This window comes from Hippopotamus amphibius, chromosome 2 (genome assembly GCF_030028045.1).
Source record: "Hippopotamus amphibius kiboko isolate mHipAmp2 chromosome 2, mHipAmp2.hap2, whole genome shotgun sequence".
Taxonomy (NCBI): domain Eukaryota; kingdom Metazoa; phylum Chordata; class Mammalia; order Artiodactyla; family Hippopotamidae; genus Hippopotamus; species Hippopotamus amphibius.
Genome location: NC_080187.1, coordinates 228,645,601 through 228,660,641, shown reverse-complemented (window position 1 = coordinate 228,660,641; position 15,041 = coordinate 228,645,601). Strand labels below are relative to the sequence as shown.

General features: G+C 48.1%; 1 protein-coding gene across 1 annotated transcript in view; it reads left to right on the top strand.

Moving 5' to 3' along the window:
• The window catches only part of PYGL (glycogen phosphorylase L), a 36,573-nt gene extending 21,597 nt beyond the window's left edge, over nucleotides 1–14,976 (top strand). The window contains exons 8-20 of the mRNA XM_057723830.1: nucleotides 3,994–4,137; nucleotides 4,659–4,751; nucleotides 5,436–5,582; nucleotides 5,924–6,087; nucleotides 6,558–6,672; nucleotides 7,486–7,587; nucleotides 7,717–7,864; nucleotides 7,961–8,019; nucleotides 8,123–8,264; nucleotides 10,119–10,326; nucleotides 11,254–11,388; nucleotides 11,839–11,905; nucleotides 14,619–14,976. Coding sequence (XP_057579813.1) covers nucleotides 3,994–4,137; nucleotides 4,659–4,751; nucleotides 5,436–5,582; nucleotides 5,924–6,087; nucleotides 6,558–6,672; nucleotides 7,486–7,587; nucleotides 7,717–7,864; nucleotides 7,961–8,019; nucleotides 8,123–8,264; nucleotides 10,119–10,326; nucleotides 11,254–11,388; nucleotides 11,839–11,905; nucleotides 14,619–14,795 — 1,701 coding nt within the window. The 3' untranslated portion in view covers nucleotides 14,796–14,976. The remainder of the gene's footprint in view (nucleotides 1–3,993; nucleotides 4,138–4,658; nucleotides 4,752–5,435; nucleotides 5,583–5,923; nucleotides 6,088–6,557; nucleotides 6,673–7,485; nucleotides 7,588–7,716; nucleotides 7,865–7,960; nucleotides 8,020–8,122; nucleotides 8,265–10,118; nucleotides 10,327–11,253; nucleotides 11,389–11,838; nucleotides 11,906–14,618) is intronic.
• Nucleotides 14,977–15,041: the final 65 nt, after the last annotated feature.

Below are 15,041 nucleotides of genomic sequence, written 5' to 3'. Positions count from 1 at the left end.
ATGTCCACTTGGTGTTAAACCCGCCTCCAAGAAGGAGTCAGGAGCTTAGTGCTTTATGTTATTTTTCCTTTGGGAGAAACAATGTGACTTCAGTACATTTGGGAGAAATCTGTAACCCAAAAGCAAAAGATTGTTCTATTTCAAGGTCAATTAAAATAAGAATCCTTCCGTGACTGGGGCCATACTGCCTAGCCAAACCCAAGCCTGCAGGATTGTTTAACTGGAAGGGGCTTGATTTCATCCTCCTATCTTCAGTGAGGACCAAACCTAACTTTACTTGGAAAGAATCATCTACAACAATTGATAACACCTGTTAGGTTAGCATGGGGTGCAACGCTGACTAAATTCATTGGGCAAAAAAGGTAGCCCTCAGGGTTACACTTGTTTTTAAGTACAGGTTGATAAATCTTTTTCGTACTGTAACCACAAGAACAAACTCATTCCCACTCCCCAGCTTGGCCACAGCCCTATTCGTCTGCCTTCCAAGAGTCTTGCCCCAGTCCTCACTCCACAACTAATGAGGTTTTTTTTTCTTTGCTTAAAATTCTTTAAGGCTTTTGCTCACCCCTAAGAGAAGTACAGACTCTTAGGTGTATCTTTACGGATGTGGTCGTGAGTCCTCTGACACATCCTCCGTGATCTTGCCCTGGCAGCGAGGTCCCAGCTATATAAGATCATTTGTCCTGTTCTTTCTCCCCTCCATGCTTTGCCCAGGCTTCCTCTGCCTGCAGGGAATACTCTGGTCCTCTGTGCTCACCTTAAATGCCTACTCATCTTTCAGAGCTCAGATAAAGAATCACCTGCGTATTCAGGCTCCCAGAATACTGTGTATATACTTAAATACAACAGAAATTTTTTTAAAAAACTGTCATATTTTATTTCAAGCCTTGTTTGTATGTCTGTTGGAACTTACTGAGGTTAGTGATTATGTTTAATCATTTTATTTCTAGCACATTAAAAATTCCCTAACTCACTAAATGTTTAAATTCATTGTGGATGGATTCATATGCTTTTTTTAGAATAATGATTTTATTTTTTTTTACCATGAAACATGCTATTAGAAAAAGAAATATAAGCATTATAAAAGACTACCAAGTAAAAAAAAAATTCCAAATTCTACCACCTATAAATTCCCATTGGTAGTATCAATCCAGACAGTTTCCTATTAATGGCTTTTAATTTTTAATCTGGTTTTTAAGTTTTTATCAAAGTTGTACATGCACACAATTTAAAGTGAAAAGCCGTTCTTTGCGGCTTACTATAAAATCACAGCCTCCCACTTCCCACCTCCCCAAAGCAACGACGTCCCCTTGCTTTTAACTGTTTTTCTGGATACTTACCTCCCTATTCCTGATGACATGCTGCTCCTGCTGCTTCGTGATTTTCCTCTTTTTTCACTTGTTTATTGACTCCGTGCTACTGAAGATGAGAATTTAGCTCACTTCCTCCCACATACTTCCACCCCCATCACACAAACTCGTTTCCTATGCCCCTGTGTCTCCACATAATCACATAATAATTTTCACTAGCCCTTCAGTTCGTGTTTAAATTTTTCTGACCCTGTCGGTGCTACAGGCAGCTGATCTCAGCACATACACGTCATCATCTCATGATTATTCTTCCTTTCCTTAAGAAGTTTTCCTCTGCTGGAGTTAGTAATTCTTTTCTTTGTTTGCTCAGTCTTCTGAGTACTTTTCCCCAGTTGACCCTACACTGTACCCCCGTTGTAGAAATTTCCTCTCAACGTACTCAAACACCGCAGGTATTCTCAGTGACTCCGTCCTTTAGAAGTCTCTTCTGGGCCTCTCCTGATTGGCTGCTCCACTGTCATCTTGGGATCAGCTTTTCCCAGTGTTCTGAGCACCTCTGAACTCATGTGCTCTGTGGGGTCATTTGTTTCCAGGACCCCAGGCCTTTCTGTTTGCTCCCTTGCTTTGGTAGCACACATGCTTGGGGATTCCTAGGAAAGGCTGCATGGGAGGTCAATTTTTTTGAGACCTTGCATGTTGGAAAATGTCTTTATTTTGCCCTCACATGGGTAGTTCGCCTGGATACTGAAGACTCAAAGTTTTTTTTTAATCTCCTGGTTTTGGGTGTTGCTTTCACTCATTACGCCTGGGTACCCTTTCAGTCTGGGGACACAGGACTACGGCTTTCTGAGAAATGGTCTGGAATTATTAAACATCCTCAACGGATTCTTTAGTTTTCTTACCTTTTTTCTTCTATTTATCTCCTCTTTTTCTTCTTGCTCACCTTTTGAGCACTCACAACTCTTTCTTCCAGTCTTTCTATTGGGTTTTTCATTTTGGCTATCATGTTTTAATTTCTAAGAAATTGTTTTTTGCTCTAGATATTTTCTTAAAGCATCTTCTTTTTCTTTTTTTTTTTTAAGATTTTTTTGAAGTGGACCATTTTTAAAGTCTGTATTGAATTTGTTACAGTACTGCTTCTGTTTTATGTTTTGGTTTTGTTGGCCATGAGGCATGTGGGATCTTAGCTCCCCAACCAGGGATCAAATCCACACCCCCTGCATTGGAAGGCAAAGTCTTAACCACTGGACCACCAGGGAAGTCCCTTATTCTTTTTTTTTTTATATATAAATTTATTTATTTATTTTATTTATTTCTTGGCTGTGTTGGGTCTTCGTTGCTGCACACAGGCGTTCTCTAAGTGCTGCGAGCGGGGGCTACTCTTCATTGTGGTGCGTGGGCTCCTTATTGTAGTGGCTTCTCTTGTTGTGGAGCACGGGCTCTAGGTGCATGGGCTTCAATAGTTGCAGCACACGGGCTCAATAGTTGTGGCTCACGGGCTCTAGAGCACAGGCTCAACAGCTGTGGTGCACGGGCTTCGTTGCTCGGAGGCATGTGGGATCTTCCCGGGGCAGGGCTTGAACCCGTGTCCCCTGCATTGGCAGGCGGATTCTGCACCACTGCACCACCTAGGAAGTCCCCTTATTATTTCTTGAATACAACAGCTAATAGTATTCTTATAATCATTCTTTTCTCTAATGCCTATTTCCTCTAAGTTGTCTTGTATTATTTTAATGTCTTTTAGAAGTTTTTCTTAGATGTCTAACTATCCTCAGCTGCCCACTAAAATTTAAGAGAGAGGTACCAACACGCTCAGGGGACTCTGTGCACTTTTGGTTGGGATTTATCTACTTGGCTTCCCTCTCCTGTGACCTGCTGGGGCCGTTTCCTGGTGGAGCTCCTCATGTCCATGTCTTTAGGTCCTCCCTCCTGGGCCAGTCAAATTCCCTAGAGAAGATGCCTGCAGCTTCTTTCCTGGTGGAATTAACACTGACTCAAATTCGGCTGGGAGAAGAAGGCTGACTGTATCAGCATTCAGCACATAAACGTCCACTGACCCTCTTCCCCCATTTTTAGTAAGGGATGGTACCCCTGCCTCTAACTGCACCTGCTTCCCTGCAGTCCAGAGGCCCTTGTTTTACCATCATCTTCAGAGAGCAGACCTCCAGCTTCTGCCTGAGTTGGCAAAGGAGATTGTTCAATTGAGGGAACTGGAAATGAGGTCTAAGGCCAGCTGCTTTTTAGGCTCTCACCTAACCTGATACCACCCCCTCGTCACCCCTACGTCTAAAGGCGCCCAACGCTGACCGTTCCTGGGCCTCTTGCGAGCTTCAGTGTATGCACTGGGTTGTTCCTTTGGCTCTTCGCCACCACCAGGCCAGGATGCAGCGTCCCTGTGTCTTCTGGTTCAATTACCATTTATTCATCTGTTTTTCAGCTTCTAAAAAGTTGTTGCAGTTGTCTTCTGTCCATTCCCTTCATCCTTTATCAGGATGCCCTTTTAAAGTCCCTTTCCTGTCCCTTCCATGGAGTTTCAAGAGGCCAATGCTTGGCATTCAACGCACCATCTTCCACCAGCCCTCCATGGGCTTTACCTTCCAGTCCCCTGCTAGCGGCCACCAGCCGCGCTCTGGCCACTCCACGCAATGTGAGCCCTCTCTCACTCAGTCTCTCTGGCTTGAAGTTTTTTGAAGGAAAGGAGCTAAGATTGAAGCAGGAGTACTTTGTGGTGGCTGCCACCTTGCAAGATGTCATCCGACGTTTCAAAGCCTCTAAGTTTGGCTCCAGCAGTAGTGCCGGAACTGCGTTTGATGCCTTCCCAGATCAGGCAAGTATTCAGTCTGAAGACAGGCGGGAACAAGTGAGGGGAGGGGGACTTCGTCTCAGACTTACCCCTCTGTCTCAGTGCGAAAGGATCTGAGTATCTGTATACAAAACAGAAACAGACTGACAGACATAGGAAACAAACCTGTGGTTACCTAAGGGCGCAGAGGGAGCAGATAAGGAGTATGGGGTAACAGATACACACTGCTCTACATCAGTAAGATAAGCAACGAGGATTTCCTGTGTAGCACCGGCAATTGACTTAATATCTTGTCATAACCTATAATGGGAACAAATCTGAAAAGTATATATATGTAACGGAGTCGCTACGCTGTACACCTGGAACTCACACAATGTTCTAAATCAACCATACTCCAATAAAAAGCGAGACAGTTGAGGCGCCTCAGTACCCTCGACGCGTCGCGTGGAAGGTACACATTTTGTCTGGCGCGTGGAGGAGGGACGGGTGAGGAGAGGGACCTCGGCCGTCCGTCACCTGCACCCCGCTCTCTTTTCCCCATGCAGGTCGCCATCCAGCTGAATGACACGCACCCGGCCCTCGCCATCCCTGAGCTCATGAGGATTTTTGTGGATATTGAGAAGCTGCCCTGGTCCGAGGTCTGAATAGTTTGGCTTCTTTTTTCCTTTGATTGACCAGGATATGTGTGGTTAAGAGAGCCTGCCCAAAGCTCCTTTTACCATTTTTCAAAAGAAGTTACTGCTGCTGACTTGCCAAGGATGAAGGGCACACTTTGCCCTGGTGCTGGCGTTTCTCAGTTCTCACCGCCTTACAGGGAGGAAGACTAAGAAGTAAACTAACAGTCCTCCTGGGACGCCGCTCAGGAGCTGTGTGAAGGCTTATGTTGTGTTTGCCATTTTTGTGTCTGAAAGGATTCTAAGTTAAACTGTCTAGCCTCAGAATACAGCCAATTGAAAGCGTCCTCATGGACTTTAAACATACTTTGTACTTTCTCAGAACGTTCCTTTTCATTCTTAAGTTTTGTTTTTGTAATAAGTAAAAGACAAAGAATAACAGGAGATTTATCCACATGCCGTCCTACGTGCTGTCCTAAGTTTTATCAGACAATTTTACTTTTCTTTTTTCCCCCCAAATACATGTTCCCGTTACCTGGACCATTCAGGAACCTCGGGGAATTGTGTCTAACTCTATACGTACAGATAGAATTGTCCTGGTGCAGGCGGGCGGGAGCTGAGGAAATGTTCGGCCTGTGCAAGGGGTTGCAACTTCGGGCAGCCTCTCCTGCAGAGGGAAGCAGCTGAGCCCCCTCTTCCCCCGTCCAGGCGTGGGAGATCACCCAGAAGACCTTCGCCTACACCAACCACACGGTGCTCCCGGAAGCCTTGGAGCGCTGGCCTGTAGCGCTGGTGGAGAAGTTGCTTCCTCGACATTTGCAAATCATTTACGAAATAAATCAGAAGCATTTAGACGTAAGTCACTTAGACAGACTCGTAACCCTTTTGAGAAGGAGGTCTAGAGATGCGAAGGGTGGCCGCAGTCTTCCCTCTTACCAAGCTTGAGACCCAAACAGCTTTCAATCTCTGATACATCAAAAGCATTCAAGTCTGGCTGGGGCTCTGTTAACGACACCTTTTTTGAAAATACTAAAACGGAGGGAACGTCATCTCCCTAGGGCTAACCCAGCCCCTCTCTGTGAGAGCGGAGTTTCATATTTGCTCCATCAGAGACGTTGCTTGGGAAGTGAATGGCGTTATCCCAGGGTTGCCGGAAGCCTGAGTGACCAGGACGGTCTTTCTCTTCCTTTGCCTAGAAAATTGCCGCCTTGTTTCCTAAAGATGTTGACCGTCTGAGAAGGATGTCCCTGATAGAAGAGGATGGAGGCAAAAGGATCAACATGGCCCACCTCTGCATCGTGGGCTCCCACGCTGTGAATGGGGTGGCTAAAATTCACTCAGACATCGTGAAGACCCAAGTGTGAGCCCGCATCCTGTCGTAGAGGGTCTCACAGCGCTCAGCTAAGGGGCGGTGCTAGTGAATGCAGGGCTGCTGTTGGAGATGACGAAAGGCCCCATTAAATGTTTAAAAGTATCTTCTTCCATACAAAGAACCCTTCTCTAAAAGGAAAAGAAAAGGCCTTCCTCTCTGAACCATGATAATTCTAGCCTTAGAAACATGAACAAAAAAAACTATTCTGCTCAAAAGCCCGACGTATTTGTAAGTGCCAGGAACTCATATGGAGGTGATCAGACTGGATTTTTTTCTTGTAATTACTTTGAATTGATTTCTGTGTAGAAGGACAGCCATAGCTTCTGTGAGCCCCTCCCTCCACTTTTATTTAATCTAAGCCTACACGTGGCTTCTTCAGTGTAACTCGGAACTTCATCCAGCATGCAGGAACCTGCCGCTCCCGCCAAGGTCAGTGATGCGTCTCTTTCCGTCTCCAGATTCAAGGACTTCAGTGAGCTCGACCCAGACAAGTTTCAGAATAAAACCAACGGGATCACGCCCAGGCGCTGGCTCTTGCTCTGCAACCCGGGGCTGGCTGAGCTGATAGCGGAGGTAAGCGGGCACGGAGCGGCGTGCGGGAGGCACGGGGGGCACGGGTGATGTGTGCAGCCGGGATGCGGCCGCGCGGGCCTCCCCTCCAGGCCGGGTGATGTGCGCAGCCGGGATGCGGCCGCGCTGGCCTCCGCTCCAGGCCGGGTGATGTGCGCAGCCGGGATGCGGCCGCGCGGGCCTCCGCTCCAGGCCGGGTGATGTGCGCAGCCGGGATGCGGCCGCGCGGGCCTCCCCTCCAGGCCGGGTGATGTGCGCAGCCGGGATGCGGCCGCGCGGGCCTCCCTTCCAGGCCGGGTGATGTGCGCAGCCGGGATGCAGCCGGGATGCGGCCGCGCGGGCCTCCCCTCCAGGCCGGGTGATGTGCGCAGCCGGGATGCGGCCGTGCGGGCCTCCCCTCCAGGCCGGCGGCTCGTGCAGCCCCACGGGCTCCGCGCCTGGCTCCCTCCTCCGCTGTGGCCGCCTTACAGTCCTTCATTTCAGGAAAAGAGGCCCCCACGTTATGTAGCGGGTCCTGCTTCCTGCTCACGTGACACGCAGATGGTACCGCTATTTAATAAGAGGGTGACAGAGGTCATGTAAATAAGCAGCAGAACCTGGGGGTTCTGTCACCCTTTGTAGGCAGATCTCCTGTGTTGAACGCAGCACCGCGGAGAGTGCTCGTGCAGCAGGTGTTCTTCCCGCACGGCGCGTCTGGGGTCTTCTGTGAAGGAGGCCTATGTGTGCTGTGGGGTGGGGGTTTTAGGGGAACGGCGGCGCTCCCCACAGTCTGACTGCCTTCCCGGATGCACGTCACCTTCTCCTTTCCACTGAAAGAAAATCGGGGAGGACTACGTGAAGGACCTGAGCCAGCTGACGAGGCTGAACAGCTTCCTGGGTGATGACCTCTTCCTCCGCGAGCTCTCCAACGTGAAGCAGGTGCGGCTCCCCGGGGTGGCCTCCCGCCCGGGCAGCACGTGCTCGGAGGGTACCCCGCGTTTAAAAGCAGCCCGCCCGCCCCGTGCTCCTGAGCCGGGAGGGCCCCGACCCCACGCACTGTCTCCACAGGAGAACAAGCTGAAGTTTTCTCAGTTCCTGGAGAAGGAGTACAACGTGACGATCAACCCGGCCTCCATGTTCGACGTGCAGGTCAAGAGGATCCACGAGTACAAGCGGCAGCTGCTGAACTGCCTGCACGTGGTCACCATGTACAACCGTGAGTCAGGCCCGCGCCCGGCCGCCCGGAGGCGGGGGGCTCACGGGCCCGGCCGCCCGCTGCCCTCTGCTCCATCCCCTTCTCCGTCCTCTGCAGGCATTAAGAAAGACCCGAAGAAGCTCTTCGTGCCCAGAACAGTTATAATCGGCGGCAAGGTGAGTTGCTTCTCCTCCCTGGGGACGGGGGGGCTCTGGCGTCTTGCCGTTTCCCCACTTCATCGTGCCTGCATTCTGTCGTGTGTCCACACCCTCCCCCAAGGCGGCCCCGGGATATCACATGGCCAAACTGATCATAAAGCTGATCACGTCCGTGGCAGAGGTGGTGAACAACGACCCTGTGGTGGGAAGCAAGCTGAAACTCATCTTCCTGGAGAACTACAGAGTGTCTCTGGCTGAAAAAGGTAGTGCCGTCCTCACAAACCACGCGGGGCCAGGACACGCTCTAGGGATGGATTACCCGTCAGAGCAAAACGGAGCAGCTGACCTCAGCAGCCAGTGACTCAGGATAGAAGGTGTCCCTCTTAGGCAGAGTAAGACCCTTAAGCTAAGAATGTTTAAGGTGAGCCAGCTGACATTGAGATGACTGTCCCCAGAGTCTACATCAGAGGTTACATTTGCAAGCACGTTTTCCTCCCAGCTGGTCAGAGCTGGGTGCTAGAGGAGGGGGCCCTGAGGTTTTGGTAAAGTACAGACTGTGCTCTACAAAAGGAAAAACAAGCTCTTCAGTTCCCAGCCCCAGTTTTGCAGTAGAACACCAAAGCCCCAGTCCCCAGATATTCCTCTGGTCCTTTCATGGAAAGAAGGGCTGTCATTTGCTCATGGGGCAACAGGAAATGAGGGCAGATGTCAGGCTGCCAAAGCCCTAGGTTTAGATGTGCTTCAGATAGGCACTCAGAGCAAGGATGGAGTTCCCCCGTGCAGACCGCCAGACTGGCAAGGAGCCTACATCCCTTTCTCTTCCACTGGGACCTTTACTTATTTACATCACAAAGCACCATCCACATGCAAATGCCAACTGTATGTTCACCCTTTCCCCACACTGAAAAGGAACCTTTCTCTTTTTGAGGTGTTTTTGGGTCCTCTGACATTACAACTTAAGAACTGTCCGCATAAAGAAAAAAAGAGCCAGATTTTTATGGATGCAAATGAAGATATGTCTAATCCACAAATAAGCTCTCAAAGCAAAACAGAGAATTGGTCCTGTGGGGGCAGGGGAGGGATGCTGCAGGCAGCACACATTTCTGTGTGAATCAGGCTGAAAGGTCTGGCCCCTGGCACAGCCCAGGCCCCTGGCACACCTTACTTCCCTGCAGTGAAAGTGGACGGAAGAAGTGGAAGAATGACACGATCCAGTTTCCTCAGATTGCAAAAGAGGGGCCAGCAGAGATTCTGAATTTTAAGGGTCAAGAAAGAGTCGTTTCCATATATTTTATAAAGTTATAAAATAGAAGAAATAAAAATCAAACCATAACAAAAACTGAAAGAAGGGGGAGAAGAGAAATGTGGTGCTGATGAAACAATTAACCAGCCGACCTAAGAGAGGAGCGGAAAATTTTATTCCAGCCACACTGAGGATTATAACCCAGGAACAGCAGATGAGACAGCCTAAGAACTGTCCTGCCCAGTAGAAGGCAAAGCAGTTACATATGTTTTTTGAGACAGAGGGCTCTACATTAAATGCCGTGTTATCCACAGCTTACGCGACCCAGGTGTGTAGGTACAGAGTGGTGGGTCATCGTGACCCCTTACAGGCTCAGGAAGGAGTGTTGTCTTCTGAGGAGCTGTCTCCTTGGTGCTAGGAGAACGTTGCTCTTTATGGTTGAGCAGCTATTTCTGCCGATGGGAGGTTTGGTCCACGCATAATACAGGTACACAATGCACAGCAGAGGGGAGAGAGGAGGCCCAAGGGCAGAGAAGATTTTTCATGTTTAAATTTTTCTCGTCTTGCCGTAAAATATGAATTTTGTCCACTTTTATAGCAGAGAGTCAGTAGATCCTCTTTATAGGCCACGGAAGAGTAGTGTAAGCATATAGTTACTTAGCACTGTGGCCAGAACCACCAAGACAGCACATCAAAAATTGGCAAAAGTGGTTGCCAGAGTCGAGGGCAAGAGTGAGATCCGTCCTGCACCATTTGATCGTTTATCTTGATGTATACGTACTACTTTAACGATTAGAGCAGGCCGGCTAGATGAACGCTCGGATGCCACACGAGCAGATCCAGAGAGATGCAGTCACTAATGCCTTGTCTGCAGTCATTCCAGCCACAGATCTGTCGGAGCAGATTTCCACCGCAGGCACCGAAGCCTCGGGGACGGGCAACATGAAGTTCATGCTGAACGGGGCCCTGACCATCGGGACCATGGACGGGGCCAACGTGGAAATGGCCGAGGAAGCCGGAGAGGAGAACCTGTTCATCTTCGGCATGAGAATAGAGGACGTGGCTGCTCTGGACAAGAGGGGGTGAGAGAGCAGTCCTGCTTGTTGAGCAGGTATCCCCCCAAGAGGCTGCCTGCCCACCCAGGTGTCCCATCGAGGCAGGTCCCGTGAGAGTGGCAGCAGAACATCTCGCGTGAGTCAGGGGACCCTCCTGACCACAGATGAGTCTTGTTACACCTAGGAGGTAGAGTAAGAGGAGCTTGGGCACAGGTACACAGGTCTCGTTGCTGTGTGTTATCAGCCGTGGCAGGCATGGCCTCATGGGCCTGCCAGCCACTTCTCCGCCTCTGGGATTTTGATTTTGAGCAAAAAACTGAACCAGTGTGTAGTTGAAATTCTTGCCTAAAATTTAAACCATCTAGTGTTCCTTTAAGAGCTCAAAGAGATGGACTAAAATGTGGTACAGGACAGGCCTGGTTGTATAGATGCACCCAGAATACTTGTTGCACTTAATACCTGGATAGGTTTGTTCACCTGGATTCGCATAAGAAGTAAAGAAAGAGGGCCGCTCAAAGGAACCACTGGGATCCCAAAATCTGGAGGGTGTCAAGTATACGTCCCAACCCTCGGGAGCAAATTTTTGTTCAGTAGCAACAAATTTGGGCATCTGTGGGTCCAGAAAGCAACTGTACCGTGCTTGTTTCGAGCCATAAAGTCTGCTTTGAAATGAATCTTACTGTATTTTACCAGATTAGACGATCACTCTGGGACTAGGATTTTTATCATCTACTCTCCTTAGTGTCTTTGGTTCCCAGGAACTGATCGAATTTAGTCGGAAAGACAATTTCAGGATCTAGTTAAATATTATTTATACCCCTGTCGACGTCTGTAGTGACTTTATAAATGCCACTATTTCTGAAAGCATTTTTCACAGCCGCTGTAGTGTCTAGTGTGTGGTTGATCACACACACAGACAGAACCTTTCCTTCTTACCCCCCCCCCCCCCGACAGGTATGAGGCCAAAGAATATTACGAGAAACTTCCAGAGCTAAAGCTGGCCATGGATCAAATTGACAAGGGCTTCTTCTCTCCCACGCAGCCTGACCTCTTCAAAGACTTAGTCAACATGCTATTTTATCATGACAGGTGAGTTCCCGCGAGAAGAGGGTGCTATTTGGGCTGTGGACAGGGCATGAGAACATCTTAAACCAACGACACCGCAACCATGTAGATCAGCATAGATCTGTGATCTGATAAGCTAACCTAGGTTTGGAAAGAAAAATTAGATATTCTCCACCAACAATGCTAGGAAGGCTTAAGAACAAGACCCACACATCTGGTATTCTTTTCCTCCTTCCGCGGGTGTACCCAGCTTTCAGATGCATCCACGTGATGCCATTCTTACGTGTGGGCAGACCGGTAGAAAGGGTGAGGGCTGGTTGAAACCCTTGTGAACAGGAATGTCAGGTGGGAACCAGCCCTGTAAGCCAGCCATGCTTGACATTAAGCAAAAGAGAACGTCAATGGCATCTTAGCACACGTCCGTTAATCAAGCGTTTCGTTGTTTTGTGTTTTTCCTTCTAATCACAAAAACAGGTTTAAAGTGTTTGCAGACTATGAAGCCTACGTCAAGTGTCAAGAAAAAGTCAGTCAGCTGTACATGGTGAGTGCACGGCCGAGACCGACCAAGGAAACCAGCTTCCAACAGTTCATTAAAAGTTTGGTTTCTTTGTATTAAATCTAAATAACAGGGCCCTGCTAACCAATCAAAAATGGGGAGGGAGGCAGCCCTTTAGGTTTTTCAGATCAAAACCTGACTGTTCCCAAATTCAGGCAAAGCGTGGGATTTGACACGTTAGTTACGGGTGTAAGTTTTTTAATATCCAAGTAAAAAGTCACAAGTAATGCAATGTTTGTTGAGCACCCACCATGCAGCAGGCATGTCCTGGAAACGAACAGTATAAAGACAAATTAAACACCCACTATACCCACTCATTTATTCAACAGAGAGGCACTGGGGCTCCTTCACGGCAGGCACCGTGCTGGGCATTGAGGTCCCTACGTGCACAAAGCCAGTGCCCCTCAGGGAGCCTGTCTAGCGCCAGGGCCCTAACCTGAAGCCCATCAGAATCACCAAGCAGGTGTTTCAAAGTACAGGTGCCTGCCGCCCCCAGAGACTCTGACCGGGTAGTGGGTGGGATCACCATCAGCATTTGAAAAACCTGCTAAAATGACTGTCAGGCTGAGCCTTAGTTTACTGGGAAAGGACGGACCCCCTAGTATTTGAAAATTGCAAAATAAGGACCTCTCCTGGATTACCTATTGGAGTGGCACATATTCTATTCTATATGAATAGGATATAGCTGTATAGAAAGAGGGGAGGTTCCACATTTGAATATTAAAAAAAGGAGAAAAAGGAATGAAATAAGAAAGACTATACTAAGAAAGAAAGAGAGAGAGAAAGAAGGAGAAGGGAAGAAAGAGAAAAAAGAAGAAAGAAAGAAAGGAAGGAAGGAAGAAAAGAAGGGCGGAAGGGAGGGAGGAAAGAAAAGACAAGGCAAGAAAGGGAGAGCGAGAGAGAAAAAGAAAAGAAAAGGGCTAGAGCCATGTGAGGAACCCTTGTTACGCAGAGTTACACGTCTTTACCAAATAGCCCAGCCCTCTAGGTACAGTCAGTAAATATACAGAAAGGTGTCTCTGATAGGAAATATCTCTGATAGGAAAGACTCTTTTAGTGAATTGCAGAAACCAGAGAAGAAAAGATACAGGCGGAGGCTGGCCCTGTGCCAAGACTCCAGCCTGGGCTTCCTGGGGCGGCTGTCCTTGCCCACACGGTCTCCACGGTGGCTCTCCAGCCAGAGAGCCACCATACAGCGGAACAGCAGCAGTCCATAAACTCTGCACCTGCTGCCCTTTGGATGCATCAGTAACTACTTCCGACAGAAGCATACTGCACTGACATTTCTATTCCTGTCCCAAGGCCAGGTGACAAGGTAGTTCCTACAGCATCCCAGATATCCCACTGGGGTTTTAAAATAGGATCACTCCGGGCCCGGGCTGCTTTACAGCAAATCCAGTCCCCCAAAAGTGTATGTAAACCAGCTTTCTACACTGCCCCAGGAGAGGCAAGGCTAGAGCTAAGTGGAGTGGCTCACCTCCTGCTCCCTGACCGCTGGAGAGAGCAGCTGCATTCCGCCTCCGGGAACTCAGAGACAGAGGGGAGAAAAAGGCCACGTCTGGCTCCTTCCTCCTGACCTCAACCCACACTTGAATGTAGCAAGGCTGTAGAGGAAAAGAAATAGAAGTGAAACAGAGCAGGAAAGGAAAATATGAGTGAGGGCATGCACAGCTGTGAATGTCAGTTTTGCACAATGGTCCCTTCTGTTCAAACGATGGCCCTGACCCAAAGGATGCTCACCTGGAGGCCCAGCATTGGGCTGCATCTTTCTTGCTCACAAGTGCACACTGCAGCTTTTACTCTTAACAATAATTGTATCGTTGAGGCGTAGAAAACATGGCCCCTGTGTTTGGGAAGTCCTGTCATTATGCCTTTAGATAAAGAACATGAAGAGAGGACGCTCTTATTCTCTTCTTAGTTTAGTAAGTTTCCAAAGTCTGAATAAACTAATTTCACACTCTGTTTTAGGTTTTCTTTTAAATGCCCATAATACATTGCTGTTGGTTTCGAATAATATTCTGGGCATTTCCATTGAACTCCTTCTAAGAGTTCTTTACAAAATCATAGGCTATAAAATAAATAGCTTCTTATATTTTTTACATAAAATTATGAGAGAGACGTATTTTATTTAGATCTTTTTATTTAGGACAAAACCTTAATTGGTCCTGTTTTCCAACTCCAGTGGAGTATTTGGGATTCAGTATAAACCTACTGGAGTATCTACAGAAAAAAACAAGAAAAGGGAAGTCGGTGGATAAAGTCTCCTGCGGGATCGTTTGCCTGCAGGACAGCTAACGTTCTAGGGGAGAGTTTTCCAGGCTTTGCCCGTGAGCCACAAGGTTGATTTCTCACGTGGCATCTAGTGAATGTCAGTGCCTCCCTTTCCCCTGCAGTTTAAAGGGAGAGGAGGTACCTTTCTTCACAGTGAAGCACGGGAAATACGGCTTACGTGCCAAAGCACTGTAACTGCGGCAGAGGTTACCGATCAGGGTTTCCGTGAGAGGGAAAATACTTCCTTTTTCATTTTGGAGAAACATGATCTTAGCAGGAGACAAGCACAGCCTGCCCTGTGTGATCATTACAATTTACTCTTGTCACCTTCCCCATAAATTGTACGTGGATGCGTTTGGCTGGATGTTTGTCATACAGCTCGAGGGGCACTCGGGCCCCGGGCCTCAGACGCATGTGTTCTTTACAGAATCCAAAGGCCTGGAATATCACGGTACTCAAAAACATAGCCGCCTCGGGGAAATTCTCCAGCGACCGAACAATTAAGGAGTATGCCCAGGACATCTGGAACGTGGAGCCTTCTGACATAAAGATTTCCCTGTCCAGTGAACCCAGCAGTGGGGAGAACAAAGCCAATAGAAAGTAAGCTGTAAAATGTCCTGAGAGAGAATAGCTTCTTACTGGACTTGAACATGTTTACAACATTCTTTGATTTTGTTTCATTTTGTTAAACAATAATCTAGTTAAGTATCTCTGGGAATTGGGAGGAAAAGTGTATGACTATATCAGGGCTAAAAATAAAGTGTCAGTTTCCAAAGGCTACACAAGTGTCCAATCTTACTATTTCATAGCAGATTGAGTAGCATCCTAGGACTTTCCCCAGTGCTATTCA